At 46.5% G+C, this 15,135-nt stretch overlaps 1 protein-coding gene and 2 non-coding genes across 6 annotated transcripts; 2 read left to right on the forward strand and 1 right to left on the reverse strand.

The window, feature by feature from the left end:
• Positions 1–2,056: 2,056 nt before the first annotated feature.
• On the reverse strand, positions 2,057–11,206 carry SIRT4 (sirtuin 4). Of its 4 annotated transcripts, none has more exons than XM_041126257.1 (6): positions 11,155–11,173; positions 10,904–11,060; positions 8,043–8,548; positions 7,101–7,395; positions 5,745–5,947; positions 2,057–2,170 (listed from the first exon to the last, which is right to left on the reverse strand). In XM_041126257.1, the coding sequence occupies exons 3-5, from the start codon at positions 8,540–8,542 to the stop codon at positions 5,783–5,785; spliced, it is 960 nt and encodes a 319-aa protein (XP_040982191.1). In that variant the 5' UTR covers positions 8,543–8,548; positions 10,904–11,060; positions 11,155–11,173; the 3' UTR covers positions 2,057–2,170; positions 5,745–5,782. The 4 variants fall into 4 exon arrangements, with proteins under 4 accessions (XP_040982191.1, XP_040982190.1, XP_029882672.1 ...); XM_041126256.1 differs by lacking the exon at positions 2,057–2,170 and adding an exon at positions 4,516–5,291; XM_030026812.2 differs by lacking the exon at positions 2,057–2,170 and having other exon boundaries at positions 4,516–5,947; positions 10,908–11,060.
• A 2,049-nt stretch (positions 11,207–13,255) lies between these two features.
• LOC115346681 lies at positions 13,256–13,396 on the forward strand. The gene has a single exon (XR_003925207.1). It is a non-coding gene; the product is annotated as a U4 spliceosomal RNA (small nuclear RNA).
• A 446-nt stretch (positions 13,397–13,842) lies between these two features.
• On the forward strand, positions 13,843–13,983 carry LOC115346680. The gene has a single exon (XR_003925206.1). It is a non-coding gene; the product is annotated as a U4 spliceosomal RNA (small nuclear RNA).
• The last annotated feature ends 1,152 nt before the right edge of the window (positions 13,984–15,135 follow it).

Genomic DNA, 15,135 nt, shown 5'->3' on the forward strand with positions numbered 1-15,135 from the left:
TTAGGAATTGTCTTCAACCCATTTGGCTGCGTGCAGCTCAATAAATGGAGGTTATTATTCCCCCTTCATGCTAAGCTGTGAAAACGCATCAAAAAGCATTTGCTTCTTGTCTCACCTCCAATGCTGTTTTCCCCGAGCAACAAAGGGACTCATCTTAGTGAGAAGGCAGCCTTAATCCCACTTGTGTGATAGCCTCAATTTCCTGAGGATCCTCCAGCTTTCCTTACCTGCAGGCACAGCTTCTTTATTGTAGAAGTAGTAGGTGCACAGAGAGACGAGGAGCCTTGCTGCAGCCATGGCCAGTTCTGTGCGCAGACACAGCACTTGGCTGTTAAACCCAATTAAGTTCTGTTATGCCAAGTCCTAAATAGGGGAGGGTATAATGTGATTTTTGTCATATGCCACCTGCCTGAGTGAGAAGCCAAGCACTGCCACCCTCCCACCAGCAGAAGTTTGTGTCAAACTATGAACTCTGGGGCACAGATTGACTTGTTGCAGATATTCAGTCTTTAGAATTACAGAGGTCCAGTTGGATTTTCCTCTCCTTGGCCCTTGCCAATGTGAAGATATGGGATCACACTGGAAATCTGGATGCAGCATGTGTCTAAATCTTTCTATACGTTTCTTTTTTTGCAAGAGTCTTCTGATAAAGGAATAGCAGAATGTCCCAGAAATCCTCTTTTATTAGCAAAAAGGCACCATTTCTGATTTGCATATGCTGAAGCTGCATATGTTGTCTGGGTCTTGGCAAGGGCAAGCAGCACTTAGGTCATTCACTCAAAAACGCTTGCTTGTAGTGTGTAAAAGTCACAGCTCTATATCATGAGGCCCTCTAACACAAAATGCTTTTTCCTCCCCCCCCCCCCCCCCCTTATTTTCAGCCTTAGTAATTGTTACCTGCTTGCCCAATTGCTCTTTTGAGGTGAGTGGGTATGAATTTCTTATTGTCCCTCTGTGTCCCCTGCATGATCTCCTGTATCTGTCAGGACCTGGGTGCATAGGTGACAGAGCACTCAGCTGTGCAGCCCCTGTTGGGCACCCTTGCAGTTAGAAAAGCTCACAGAACCAATACGATAGGAGCCCATTAATCTTTTTCCTCCTTTTTGGTGTTATTCCAAATGTATCATCCGCCTCTTTCTTAAGGCTCCAACCAAACAAATCAAAGCTGTTTAACAGCCCATGTACCAGAATTTCCTGTCCCTACAGAAAGAAAGCATCAGCCAGGAGGAATCTGGCATCTGAAAGGTATTTTCACAGTATCTGTTGGTGATGAAAATGGCCAGACCAGTAGGACTGGAGAGGCAAAGTCCTCTATCGTAAATTTACTCTCTCACCACTATTATCTTTTCTGTAGTCTAAAACCACAATTGCTAAGGCCAAGTTAATTCAGATCTCAAAACCCCTGCACTGAGACACCACAGAGAATGGCTGGGAGTAGTGATAAACTCTGACTTCAGGCATTTGGCTGACACCCTCCTCATTCCTTTCCCATTAACTCTAGACAGCCTCCTAGGACTGTAGCTTTCAGTTGCTGTTTACCTGGGGCTGCCCTAGGACAGGTTATGTTAGAGGAAGACTCTATCTGTCCTGCCCAAGCCCCAGGTTTTGAATGAATAGACTGAGGAAACCAGTAAGGTGGCACTGGTTTGAAATACTTTTTTTTTTTTTTTTTTCTCCTCCTCACAGCTGCAAAGACTGGGAAAGGGCAACATCCAAGGCAGCCATGGGGGAAGAAGCATACTCTAGAAGGTGGATTTAGTCACCTTCACTCCAAGGTTCCTGACTCTCCCAAGTTCACCATGCCCAGGGTCTTTGGTCCTTTTCCAGAAGTCGTGAGTAAGCATGTTTGTCAGTAGGAGCAATCTGACTGTAAGATATGGGAGGCTACACTTAACACCATACCCACCAGGCACAAGTCCTCCGGGCCATCTGCAGTCTGTGCTGCCCTCGCTGGAGCACAGTATGTGAAATATCTTTCCCAGGCTGCAGGACTCAATTACAAAGTTTGCTCTGAGAATTTGCCCAGAAACAAAGACAAGACTTGCCACATAGGAAGTAGTTTTTGTTTGCTTTGGGTAACTCCAACCCCACTTTTAGAGGAGTGGCAGAAAAATCTATTGTGAGGCACTCTCAATATCCAGACCTCAGGAGCTTGTCCTAGTAGGAACAGCTGTAAGAAAAAGGGAAGAGCATAAGCTGTTGATTCAGCTAATTTAATGGTAAAAAACCTGTCCTTGTGCTGTTGTCTGATGTGTGCTTTTGCCACGCATAGGTGGACAGAGCTACAACTTCAAGGCCTGATGTAAAATACTGGTGGACTGGTCTAACAACAGTGAGCCAGAAAAGGTAGGAGAGGATTGAATTGTGTGGAGGATAAGGCTGGCTTAAAGCAGACAAGGTAGATAGAAAGGATATGTGTTTCCTTCCTGGTGATGGGGGAAGAGAACACTGCTCAGGCTCTGTAACACTCTTTTTCTGTTAGTTTCAGCCAGTAACACAAAGATTACCGTCCTTTTCTTTAGTCTTTTAGGAACAATATTTCTCCCCCTTTTAAAATCCTCCTCCCTTGCAAATTCTGCATAGGCTGAGAGAATAAAGCTGAACACCAGGTCAGTTCTTTTACTGAGTTTGTTGTTTTCCCACAGCATGGCTAATTAACATCCTATAGTGCTCAACCCTGGAGGTTTTTGTAACTCCCTCCAGGCTGGTAACTACATCGGTAAGCTGACAAACACGAACATCTCAGGGTAGGTCTTTGCTAGCTACGTGCAATGACATCATTACCTTCTGATAGCTGTTATCTCTCTGCATGGCATCTTCCCACAAAAACAGTCCCCAAGGAGTGACAGGGGAAGGTGTCAATCAGCATTAGAGTGATGCAGATCTGGCTTTTGGTGTAGGAACTTTAGGCTTTCTCTGGCATTTCTCAGTTGAGTGAACTTACTTCTCAGTGGTGTCCTGGGGAACATGCTAAGAGGTGAAGTGCTCTGATCCTGCTCTAAAATAAGTCAATTTTAGTAGTGCTGGATCAGCTTAGCAGAAAAAAAACCCAAAAACTCCTCTGTCTCAGCCTCATATACTTGTTGTATATGTACTTATTAACATATAGTAATAAACCACACACAGGAAATTTACTGTAATGTTCATTTACTGTAAGTCATTGTCTTAGTGACTTAGAAGTATATAGTGTAATCAGTGGAGGGTCAGGGTAACATGACTCATTTATTAGTGATACTGAAGAGACACCCTGACTCCTCTCCCACAGGCTCAGCTGCTGAACTGGAGAAGAGACAGGGATAGATGTGGGAGGTTTAGTCACATTGCTAATGCCAAGTTCTCAGTGGAAATGTTTTCTTGTTTTAGGCTTCTTGGCAATGCTCCCACAACTTCTCAAAATGCTGGCTCTACTGGCACTAAACCTGCAGCCTCTGTTTTTAACACACCTATGTCATACAAGTTCCAAGTTGGTGCAGAAGATGACACCGATAGTGAGAAAGCCAACCCCAGTTCCTCTGCTAAGGAGGCATGTCTCTTCTTTCATGGAAAAACCTAAGTGAATAAACACTGTGCAAGCTCCCTGGCTGTGTGTGGAGAGTCTGCTATGCCTTAGCAATGGTTTCTGCAAAAGCTTTGGTTAGCAGGACAGCTGTACTATGCTAAAGATGGAGAGACATCTGTGAGCTTTCTTCACTACCAAACACCAGATACCTAACTCGCTGGAAAGTGGGATGTCCATCAAATGAGCAGAGTGCAGGTAGGGGTCCTGAACTTATCTCGCTTGGCTCCTAAGTGAAGCCATCTCTCCTCTGACCCATAATAGCCAAATCTTGAAATGCGTTAAGTATCTTAATTCCCCCTACCTTCTGCAGAAATTGGGTGCCTAAATATCCCTTAGGTTCTGTGCTTTACTTGCTCCTGCCTGACATGGATGTGAATCAACAACAAAGCGGAAAAAAGAACTTTGCGTCATGTGGTCGGTTGTCCTTGCTTTGCTGCTTGACCTTTTAGCAGATGACTCTGGCATCCTTGATTCCAACTGCTTGTTATGGTTCTTGTCAAAATATTAATACAGGACATGTTATGTGAAGAGTAGGACTGGGGCATTTGAAAGACCCCAACAATTAATCTCCCTCATAGCCAGAAGGAGAGCAGTAGATTCATGCAGACGGTCGGGTCAAAAATTTAGCGTTCTAGTCTGGGCAAGATTCTGTCTTTTACTCCAGAAATGGTTTAATATGGCTTACGTTACCCCCCTAAGGATCAACAAATAAATGGTTACACCCAGTAGTGATGGATCTCCTGTTTGGAGTGTGGAAAATTACATCTATTAATAGCTTGAGATTACCTCCTGAGGGAGACCTATTGTACAGATTTAATTGTATTTCTCTCTTAATTCATCAGCTGTTAGTAATTACATCCTGCATTTTTGCAATGGAAAAAATGAATCTAAACTGGCTATTGAGACTATACTTAAATAAATCATAGGAGGGAGAGGAAATTACAATGCAAATAGTATAAATCTTGTAAACAATTTTAATTCACTACTTAGCTATTCATTAATTAAATAACATCTTCAAAAAAACACATTCTGGAAAATGTAACAGCCACACTGAAAGCAGTGCTGTTCAGATTAGCTTAAAGTAACTCCTCTGGCATCTCAACAATATATAATTTTTAAAGGGTTCAGATAGTAAGCAGTTTAGCTTGTCAACTGACAGTTGAGAGAAATGCTGACTTCCCCTCCTTGCTGGAAGACGTCAGCCTTATAGTCTGTGCTTTCAAATAATCTCTTACAAGAGCAGTACTCTTGTTCAGCTTCTATTTTGAACCCTTTTTTTTTTTTTTAAATGACGACTGCAGTTCCTCTTGCCTCCTTTTCCTCTTTGCACACTGCACAGTTGCCTGCCAGTGGTATTGGATCTTCCAGCAGTTACCATGGTTTTCCACATTGCCCTCCTGTGCTATAGCCTTAAGTTACTTGGTTTAAATCCCCGTCCCTCGTTCTTCTCTGGGGACAATTATAAGAAAGGTATTTTGTTCTCAGATATGGTAGTCTGATTATCCTGTCCCAGAAAAGAAAAGGGACTGTTAACAATGGCAAGCTAAGGCAGAAAAGTACTTTTTTCATCATCACCCTGTTTCCTGGTAAGTGGAGATGGTTTCAATGGAGAGAACTGGTCAGGTTGACATGTGTGAGGCTTGCTGCCCTCTCCTGGTGTCATCAGGGGCCATGCACTGGATCTCACAGCTGCCTCTTAGATTGAGGTTTTCCCCTTTTGAGATGATGAGTCCTCCAGGAGTGGAGGGAAGAAGCTGCTTTATAGGTGGAACTGATTATTTTAAACAGCAGTGTTTTGATTAGGATTAGCTGGATCAATTCAACCAGGCACAGGTTTTGAATTGTCAGTTGCAAAGGCAGCAGTGTTGATCAGGTTCTCTGAATCTGCAGATGATCCCCTGTAGTTTTCTGATTGTGAGAAATGGATTGGAACTCCGCACTGTCGAGTCTTCTGGCTACTCTTGCCCAATTTTCTGGGAGCATTAACACTTAGTATGCTCTTTGTTTATGATCATGGGCAAGAGTATCATGGCCCATCAGAGCACACCAGTTACAGGTGAAAATTTACAGCCACGTTTTGTGCACACTGTGGGAACTTATTTTCAGTCAGCACATCTCAGTCTCAGCATTTGATGGGAACCCATCTTCTTACCCTGTAAGGTGACTGACCAGGGAAGGTACTCACCTTGTAGAAATAAGTTTACTCCTGATAGCTACTGAAGCTCATCTTGTTGGGTCATGTGCAACAATCAAAGGCAGCAGCTCTCCACAGCGGGAATTCAGTTTTAAGGATGCAAAGTGATCTAACCTTGTGGGCCCAATGTTAAGGATCGCAATGGGTAGCTTCTTCTCCCAGGCAGCAAGAGCAAACCTGTAACCAGAGTATACCTGCAGGAATACCAGAAGACAAAATTACTGGCAGCTTAGGCAAAAGAAGAGCTACAGAAATGAGTAAGGAAGTAAAATAGTTGCTGTTAGCAGTGGGAAACGGGGCTGTATGTACATGCTGTGTTGGGCAACTGCACTGAATTCAGGTAGGAAATTTCTTCTTTCAGGAGTGCACGAAAAGAACAGCTTTTAACCTCTATCAGTGAAGGATTTGCAGTTTCACAGAAACTGAAACTTCATAGTACATTGAAGGGAAATGTCCTTGTCTTTTAGTAAATCTCTGCAGCAGTTTTTATTAGTTATCATAGGTACTTAAATGCTTCTACTTTGATGATTCTCACATGGCCCAGCTTAGGTACAAGAATGAACCTAAGGCATTTCAATCATTCCTGTACAAAGGATTATAAGCTTAAGAAGTGCAAGCTCAAGGAATTTGTCTCCAATATCCTGAAGCCAAGAGAATCACAATCAGGCAGCCTTGGTTTTATCTTGTTCTGGGAGGTGTTAGAGTGGTGGTTTTTTTTTGATGTAATAGAACTTGTTCCTGGAAAAATTTCTCTTATACAAACTCTATTCCAAAAGCTTCTGTGGGTTAAACAACAGGGGTTTCTAAACTACCTTACCTTACAGATAAGAGGCTAATGGAGAAAACACATTGTGATACAAAGGACAATCCTAAGCAGCAAGCAGAGATATTTCTGCTCTCTTATTGAGAATTTAATTAGGAATTAGAGGTCCTAAAACCTGGTGTTTCACACAGTGTGCCATGAGGCCTAGAAAGCTGCCAAAGGCTCAAAAATTCAAACAAAAAAATGTGGGGTGGTGATCTCTGCAGGACTGAATTGTATCAGGTATCTTGGCTTTATGGGCAATTGTGAACTTACTGTATACTGATGGAGGAGGTAGCAGAGAGAGGTCTGAATGGAGTTATTTATAGCAGCATGAAGTAGACTGGCAATAGAGTGCCAGGGAAGCCCAACCAGGCCAACCGTGAAGCCAGATTCCAACCACAGTAAAAATAAAATACAAAGAAGCTCTGAAGAGGCTGTTTTGATCCACAAGCAATTAGCAGTCCTAAATTGTGGGACCAAGGATTGTTGCAGGCAGAGTAGCACAGAAATAGGAATGCAGTGTGGGAGGAAGACCTACTTACCTGCATAGAGGATCCTGCCACCAGCATGGAGTCTGATTCTGCCAGGCGTTGGTGCACAAAATTCACTTTTTCCCGGCTCACCGTGTCTCCAAAGAATGTCACGTCGGGCTTCAGGATTCCGCCACATTTACTGCAGGCTGGGACTTGGAAATTACGCACCTGCTCATCCGTCAGGAAGACATCCCCATCTGGAGCCACACCAAATGCTTCAGCTTTCCAGGTAGGATTCAGAGCTTCAAAGTGCTCCTGAAGCTCACAGCGCAAGATTTGGTCTCCACAGGCCAGGCAGAAAACCCTGAAATTCAGAGCAAAATCTTAATGCAGAGTTTCATGTCAGCTGAAGATCTGGAGCCTGTAACTTTTTCCATAGAAGGCCCGGAAGGTCTATTGTCATTATCCATGTTTATTCACCAAATAGTACAGGTCAAGGAGCTGTCTTTCTACCTCTGATCGTCGTTTTGTAGGAATGCTCTAGAGGAAGCACTTTGAACCCTCTCTCCCACTTCAGGCTGTGCTTTTTCATCTGGAAACTTTGGGTGATCACAGCCAGGCTGTGGTGGCCCTTCTGGCACTATACGCTCTGCTTAGCCCTGGATAATCCTTGCATCCTCAGGATCCCCTTGTCCTCTTCACTAAGAGGATATTTGCTGTAGCAAGGAAAGGGGAAATTCTGACTGATGCAGGCTCCAAGGGAAATGATCCAAATAATGCTCAAAAAAACGGAGTGGTGTTCATGTTTCTTAAATACAGTGCTGTGAACAGCACTGCTTTGTGATCTTTTTTCCCACGCCAGCCCAACACCACCTTTGAGCATGTCATCTCCAGGAACATAGCATTGACATTTTGCTTCCTTTCTCAGCAGCTAACACTGCACCTGCTTGTCAGTCACCCTGAATGAGAGACCGGAGGATTAACTATCCTCCCTCTACCAACAGAGAGTACCTGTGCGTGCAGCCGTGCAATTCTGTCATGCGCTGGCTCCCAGCTTTGGTGTGAAGGGCATCCACATTCTGGGTCACCAGCCAGTGCAGCTTCCCCACCTTCTCCCAGTCTCTTAGTACCAGGTGTGCTGTGTTTGGCTGGTGGGAGGAGAACTGGGGCCAGCCCACAAAGTTCCTTGCCCAGTACCGCTGCCGGGCACTGGCACTACGAACGAACTCAGCATGCTGGATGGGCCGTCTGTCTGTCCTGGCGTAGAGCCCAACACCTTCAGAACGGTAATCTGGGATCCCCGATTCAGTTGAGATTCCAGCTCCAGTCATTACAAACAGCCTCTTGGAGTTAGAAACAAAGCGCTGCAGCTCCTCTACTTCCATGGGATCTGGGGGAAGACAGGCTGGCACGAAAGCCAAGTTTGGAGAGATTCTGGATACGGAATGGGATCTGAAATGATGGAATCTGATGGCTCTGCAAACTCCAGACAACTTCCTGGCAGAGAACATGTTCAGCTAAAAGCCAAGAACAGAACACATGGCAGGTAAAAGAAAGCAAAGAGCACCTCCGTAATTCCATTTTCTTGGGATTCTCTGGAAGATGATGGTGATAAGTATGCTTTGTTCTTTTTAGTAAAGAAACACAAGTTATTTTGGAAATGTTAACTAAAGCTCACCATCCAAGGACAGCGTTCGTATGTCACTTTGACAGAGGGCAACACTGAGGACTGCTCAAGGCACGTGGACAAAATTAGCACCCCTGACTTGCAGGATTCCTGCTCTTCTGTCCCGGTGTGAAGGATAGCTGCCTAAGAGGACTTGTAAAGAGCCCAGAAAGACCTGAGCATGCAGAATCTTTCCCAGGTATGTGCAACAGGGCAGAGAAGAAATGGAAGGCCAAGCACCCCACTCCAGAGGCACTGTCTGGCTGGTTCCTCCCCAAAAGAGACCCTTGCTCTGCTTTCTTTAACATTCTGCCTTCTCCAAATCAGTCCTTTCTATCTAGCCCATCCTTTGCACGTGTTGTGGGAAGGGAGAGAAGAACAACCTTGAAATGTTGCTTTTTCAGGACAAAGGCCTTGACTGGAGTTACTCCTGGTTTTTTTTCATAAAGGCCTGGTGCAGAACAGGCCTTGAAATAAGACTGAAGATGGTTAGGACACTGCCTAAATGCCTCTGGCACCTCCTCCTTTGTGGGTACCACCTCCTCAGAGCCACTGGAGAGGTGGAGGGGTACTGCTTTGCTTCTCCAACAGGAACAGGGTGAGAGAAGGGATCACCCAAATGTGTGGAGGGCAGAAACAACTGCCTGGCAGGTAGGAACGGGAGGGATATCCTGCTTTAAGGGAGGAACAGCATGGCCTGCTGGGGACAGGCAGGATGGCTTTGCTGACAAGTAGCCTGGAATTGCGTGGAGGACCTGTTGTGATAGGAGTGGATTGGTTTGGACCTTGATTTTGTTTGGTCTTTCTAGCAGTCTGCAGTTCTACTTTCTCCATTTCACTATTTTAAAACTATTTCTTTCTGGGCCTCTCTATGGCTTTGCATACAAAGTACAAAAAGTTGTGAAAGAAACACTACTGAGAATTGACCAGTATTTCTCCCTCCCACCATATCCCTTAGCAAGGGGCCTTGTGTGAGATCTGGAAGACGGAGGAAGGACTTTAATTACTGATAAAAAGGGATGATCTCTAAAGAGTCATGGCAACAGGCCCCAGAGAGTCTAGTGCTTAAAGCCTGCTTGGTAATGTGGGACACCTGGATGCAGATTCATGCTCACTCGTACTTCTGCCTTCACCATGACAAATTACTGGGAGGACAGCTAAGGGACTGGGTCTCACTGGGAGTCCTCAGCCAGCTGGAGCAGATCCCTTTCAGGTGTTACAGGCAGTGGTTTGAAGGTGGGGTCTGTGCAGCTTGTTAGCTGTCAAATGGTTAAAGCACGTGGGCAGTTTCATAAATGCTGCCTATAGAAAACTTGCAGTGCTTGTGAGATCTGTGGCAGCTCTCAAAGTCAGAGGTATTCAGTGGTGAGCTTACTTGTCTAAAAGGCTGGCATCTAAGTACTTTTGATGACCTGTGCTTCAGTGCCTGGATGGTTTTTAGGCTCCTGCTGCATTTAAATTGCTTTGCCTCAAGTCCCCAGTCCCCCTCCAGTACCAGTTCTTACAGTAAATAGCACAATATTTGAATATGTTTAAAGTTTCAGTGTTCAGCTGTAAGTACCATGATACTAAACTGATGCTAGCTGGCAAAGAGTAGATTTGTTTCAGTTAATCTCCAGTTCTCAAGGTTTTGCGTCATCATCAGTTGAATTACAGGGAAGATTGGACTTCCTCCATAGTCTGAATTACTTTTTAAATCTAAGCAGTAGATTCTGTTTGTAATGATTTTTGTCTTGTTGTTTAGCAGGAGTTGTGTTGGGCATTCCCACTGAAGAGGTTTAATTTTCCATGTGAATTAATTAGAAGGGACAAAGTCTCCCAATAAACTGTAATTTGCTTTGATAATAACTTCTGTCATGATGCTCCCCAAAGGCTGTTAAGCCAGTTTGACAGTATTTAAATTGCTTTAACTGATGAAAACTCTCCATTCCTGTCCCTTATCATCAAAAGATCTCTCAGAAGGAAACATTCTGAGGGGGAATGAAATGGAGATATAATATGGGTTGGCCCACAAGAGAGAGAAGGCAATGGTAGGCCCAGCAGCAAAAATAACAGATACATGTGAGAGCTACTGTGAAGTGTAGAAATAGGAGAAACTTACAAAGGACAGACTATTTCCTGTGAAATGCAAAGCTGCTTTTAAAATTAAAGTGCTCAGATTAAAAAATAACTACGATACATAGTAGGGGAAACTCTTTGAACGTACCTACCGAGATCCGAGGCTAGAGTTTGTTTTTAACACGCATCCAAGATGCTCCGCAGAAAGTGACCGGACAAGTTCAAGGTGGAAGATAAACAGGGTTCTACAAGCGGTTACAGGCCAGAAATTCCGAGGGACAGCCACGTCACCCGAGTCTCTTTTGCTGTAATAATGACGTGGGGAGTGGGGGGTAACAGCCGAACCGAACGCCTCTAACGAAATAAGAGTGATATGGTGAATAATGCCTGAAAACTTACCTTTCATAATGCTGCCGTGCCCGACCGCGGAAGGAAAGGGCTGGCCTGCGGGTGGAGGTGTTTTCTGGGAAATGTAGTTCACAAAGAAATTAAGCCCGAAGCACAAAGACTACAATTCCCGTGCTTCAAAGGAGAAAAAACCCGGAGTTCCTCACACCTGATAAAGTGAAATTGAAAACGCTAAGAGCTTCATAGCTGCCCTCAAGGAAACATACAAGAATAAAATCAGATTAGATTTGATTTGATACAAATGCAACTAATAGCCTTGATAAAATGCATTGTAGATGCTTGTCCTTATAAAAGCATTCATTTTCTTTTCACTGACGCTAACAGGCTTTAGGCTTAAAATGTGACTAAACAAATAATAGAAGAAAAATCTGCTGAGGGCTGTTTAAGACATCTCTTCTAGCTCAGGAATTCCCTGAGATGTAAATTGTTGGGCTGATACGTTTGCCGTGTTCTGGCACTCCTCCTTCGGTACCTACATTTGGCCCCAGGAGAGATGGACCTGTCTGGCAGTCCTGAAGTTCATAGTTAAGCACACTTGAGATGACAGCAAAAAGTGTTGGCAGATAGATGTGGAAAGGGCCCGTGGCAGCAAGGATGGAGAAATAATGAAAATCCGGTCCATTGCGCTGCAGTTAGCGGGGCTGGACAAAACTCGAGAGGTCAGCATGGCACAAGTGATCTGTGTTCAGCTTTCAGAGGAGGCACGGATGAAAAATGAGAGGGCAGTTGTTTCTTTGATCTGGCTGGACCTCTCCCAGGGCATAGTCGGACACCCTAAGCCACTTCAGGATTAAATTCTTTGCCCCCAAAGGGCTTGTACCAGTAGGGCCGTTCACCACTTCCTTCCTGCGCTCGCTGGGCGCACCAATTGCTCCTACCCCTCAGCACTTCTTTAAGCAGGAGGGATTTCTTCCAGCGTTTTCCAGTTGATCCAGCAGCTCCTCCTTCTTAAGCAGGCAGGGGTGGCTACTCGTGGGGACTTTTTTGAGTCCTTGTGTGAATGTGGCCGGCAGTGCTTTGCAGAGCTGACACCACCCAGCTAGTTTTCAACCCCAGGGCCATGCTGACCTGCTTGCTGCCTACCCTGCACTCCCTGGCACGAACTGATTGTGCCTCTCTGCTTGGAGCAGACATAGGTCTCGATAATCGCATGATGAACTGTGTGAATTGCCTGGCAATAAGGGGTTTGGTGGTTTTTTTTTGTTGTTTTTGGTTTTTTTTTCCAAAGGAGTCTTATTTTTCTGGAGAACAAATAAATAGGAGGAAGTCCAGACTGCTGCAAGGTACTAGATGCTCGCCTATTTTACAAAGGATGGACTCTTTCTAATAATTTGGACTGCTTTTCAAATGCGTTCTCCAAATCGCTCTTGCTAATTAGTTCAAAACATTGCAGGGATTTTTAATCCATTTTTCTTGCCTCTTACAGTTATTTCAAAGCCCAGACGAGCCCGAGCCTGTACATAGCAGTTCGTAGTTTTGAGACCACAAGGAAGAAGCGCATCCTGCTTGCGTGGTGCCAACCCTGCCCATCCCTGCCGCCCCCGTGCCCTGCGGAGGTGTGGGGCGCGACCCTCTCCGTGGCAATTTCGTGAGCCTTAAATGACCGTGAGGCTGTTGGTGCCTGTTTTAAGTGTTTAAACGGGTTTCCAAATCGTTGGGCGGTGACTCTGCATTGGTGCCACCGGGGTTGCGAGGGCAGCCCGGGCCCGGCAAAGCCCGTTTCACCCCCGGGGGGGGGGGGGGGGGCTACCGTGCCGCCCCATACGCCACCTCCCGTGTCGGGAAACGGCGATTTTTGGCTAACCCCCCCCTCCTCCCCGGCTCGGTCCCTGGGTGGCGGGGCAGCCCCTTCCTTCCCCGGCGCTCATTACCATAGCGCTCTCCCGGCACCCCCCGCGTGCCCCGCCGCCGCGCCTCCCTGCCGCCCTCCCCGGTAAACCCCCCCCCCCCGCCCCTCACCGCCTCCAGCGGGAGCGCGGGGGGCGGGCGGGGGGCGCGCGGCGGCGCGGGGCGCGTGGCGGCGCGCCGGGGCGCTCTGACCGCGGCGGCGGGGCGGCGGCGGGGGGGGGGGCGGGAGGGGGATGTGTCCCTTAGCTTTGCGCAGTGGCAGTATCGTAGCCAATGAGGTTAATCCGAGGCGCGATTATTGCTAGTTGAAAACTTTTCCCAATACCCCGCCATGACGACTTGAAATATAGTCGGCGTTGGCAATTTTTGAGAGCCTCTCCGGAGGCTGATTTTATGTGGTTAAAAACAGAAAAGAGGACATGGTTGAGCCCCGGGTTTGAGGCAACGGGGAACGCCCGGGGGGAAAGACTCGGCGGGGGCGCAGCGCGCTGGGGGGGGGGGGTCCCCAGACTGGGGTGTCCCCGGGATGGGCTGGCGTTGCGCGGAGTCAGTGGGGAGTCCCTCATTCAACAGAGAGATGCGCGCCCTGACGTCGCGCCTACTTTGCATACTCCTTCCCAGCAAGCTTCGCGGCCGTCCCGCCGCTCGGTACGGATGGGGGGGGGGGGGGGAACGGGGCGCCCCGCTCCCGGTGGTGCGCGGGAGGCACGGTGGCGGGTGGGAATCGCTACCGGGAAAGGCACGGAGGCGGATGCGGTCGAGCGGCGGCGCTCGCCCCGACCGCGGCGGCGGCCCCGGGGCGAGGGGCGGCGGCGGCGGTGGAAGAGAGTCAGCTTTGCGCAGTGGCAGTATCGTAGCCAATGAGGTTAATCCGAGGCGCGATTATTGCTAATTGAAAACTTTTCCCAATACCCCGCCATGACGACTTGAAATATAGTCGGCATTGGCAATTTTTGACAGTCTCTACGGAGACTGAATTTTGGTGTGAAAAGTAGATGAAAAATGGATAAAATAGCGTTTTGTGTGTTTCCTAGAACTCATAAATCTGGGAGTCATTCCATAAAACTGTAGGATGAGTAGAGCTTTATTACAGGGGGATGCAAGGGCTTTTGTTCTCGCTTCTCGCTGCCAGCGCTACCTCCTGCTAGAAGCATGTTTTAATAAACTGAGGGCGCGTTTACACAAAAAAGCTCGGTTCTTGCCTTTTTCTTTCAAAGCTGCTGAAGGAGGAAGTGGAAGGACTGGGGTGCCGGAGAAGTGTTGCTCGTGTAGCTCTTGCCGAGGAGGATCCCTTGAGGAGCACGACATCTCAGAAGGTAGCTTAGGCAGTGAAGAGAGGGTTGGCATTTCTGGAGCAAGTGAGGGGGAGTGAAAGTCTGCATCGTGTTTGACTGGGTCCAGAAGTCCTCCGAAACCTATTGGGGAACAGCTTTCAGTGCACAGTACCGTAACCTCCATTTTGTGTGGATTTGTTAAGCAAGTGATGCCAATGGATATACCTTAAAAAAAAAAAAAAAAAAAAAAAAAAGGCTCCTTATTGTCAAAGAAATCACAAACCTTTACTCTGGAAAAAGCAGCTGCTCAGTTTGGTGTAAAATCCTATTCCCCATCCGTTTCTAATTTGCAGCTGTTGTCTCCCTCCACAGGGTCTGCTTAGGTATTAAATAAGACTAGGGACCATTGCACACCACCTCCCTGGGCTGAATCTCTGCTGGAGCTGGCAGCAGCTGCCCTCTGTCACTTTGTATGAATTAGATGTAGCTTTTGCTCCTGACAGGTTACCTCTGAAGTTTTTCTCTGTATGGTTGTGTGCCATCCGGATGCTCCTACCCTGCCGGTAAGACCCTGAGCTAGGCAGCTGTTTTAAACTATAACTAGGCAGAGTAGAAAACTTAGTAGTGAACATTAATGTTCCCTCTTTATCGGGTTTATTTGTAACATTCAGCTGTGCTGGGGTATTATACACAATAGTGACCATAGAGTGACAGTGAAAACTCATAGATGGCATTTGTCCCCCCATTTGTACTTCCTTGCTAGCTATATCAATTTGAAATCAAAACCTGAAGCAACCCTTTGGCAGCATAAGCCATGCTAATAAATACCAAAGGCATACGTAGTTTATAG

The sequence above is a fragment of the Aquila chrysaetos genome, chromosome 9, assembly GCF_900496995.4.
Source record: "Aquila chrysaetos chrysaetos chromosome 9, bAquChr1.4, whole genome shotgun sequence".
NCBI lineage: Eukaryota > Metazoa > Chordata > Aves > Accipitriformes > Accipitridae > Aquila > Aquila chrysaetos.

Excerpts from the sequence above, each read along its gene's own strand:
- SIRT4 (XM_041126257.1), bottom strand. The coding sequence starts at position 8,542 with ATGTTCTCTGCCAGGAAGTTGTCTGGAGTTTGCAGAGCCATCAGATTC. Across the intron at positions 7,396-8,042 it reads TTGCACGGCTGCACGCACAG|GGTTTTCTGCCTGGCCTGTG; the intron begins GTACTCTCTGTT and ends TCTGAATTTCAG. Across the intron at positions 5,948-7,100 it reads TGGCAGGATCCTCTATGCAG|GTATACTCTGGTTACAGGTT; the intron begins GTAAGTAGGTCT and ends GTATTCCTGCAG.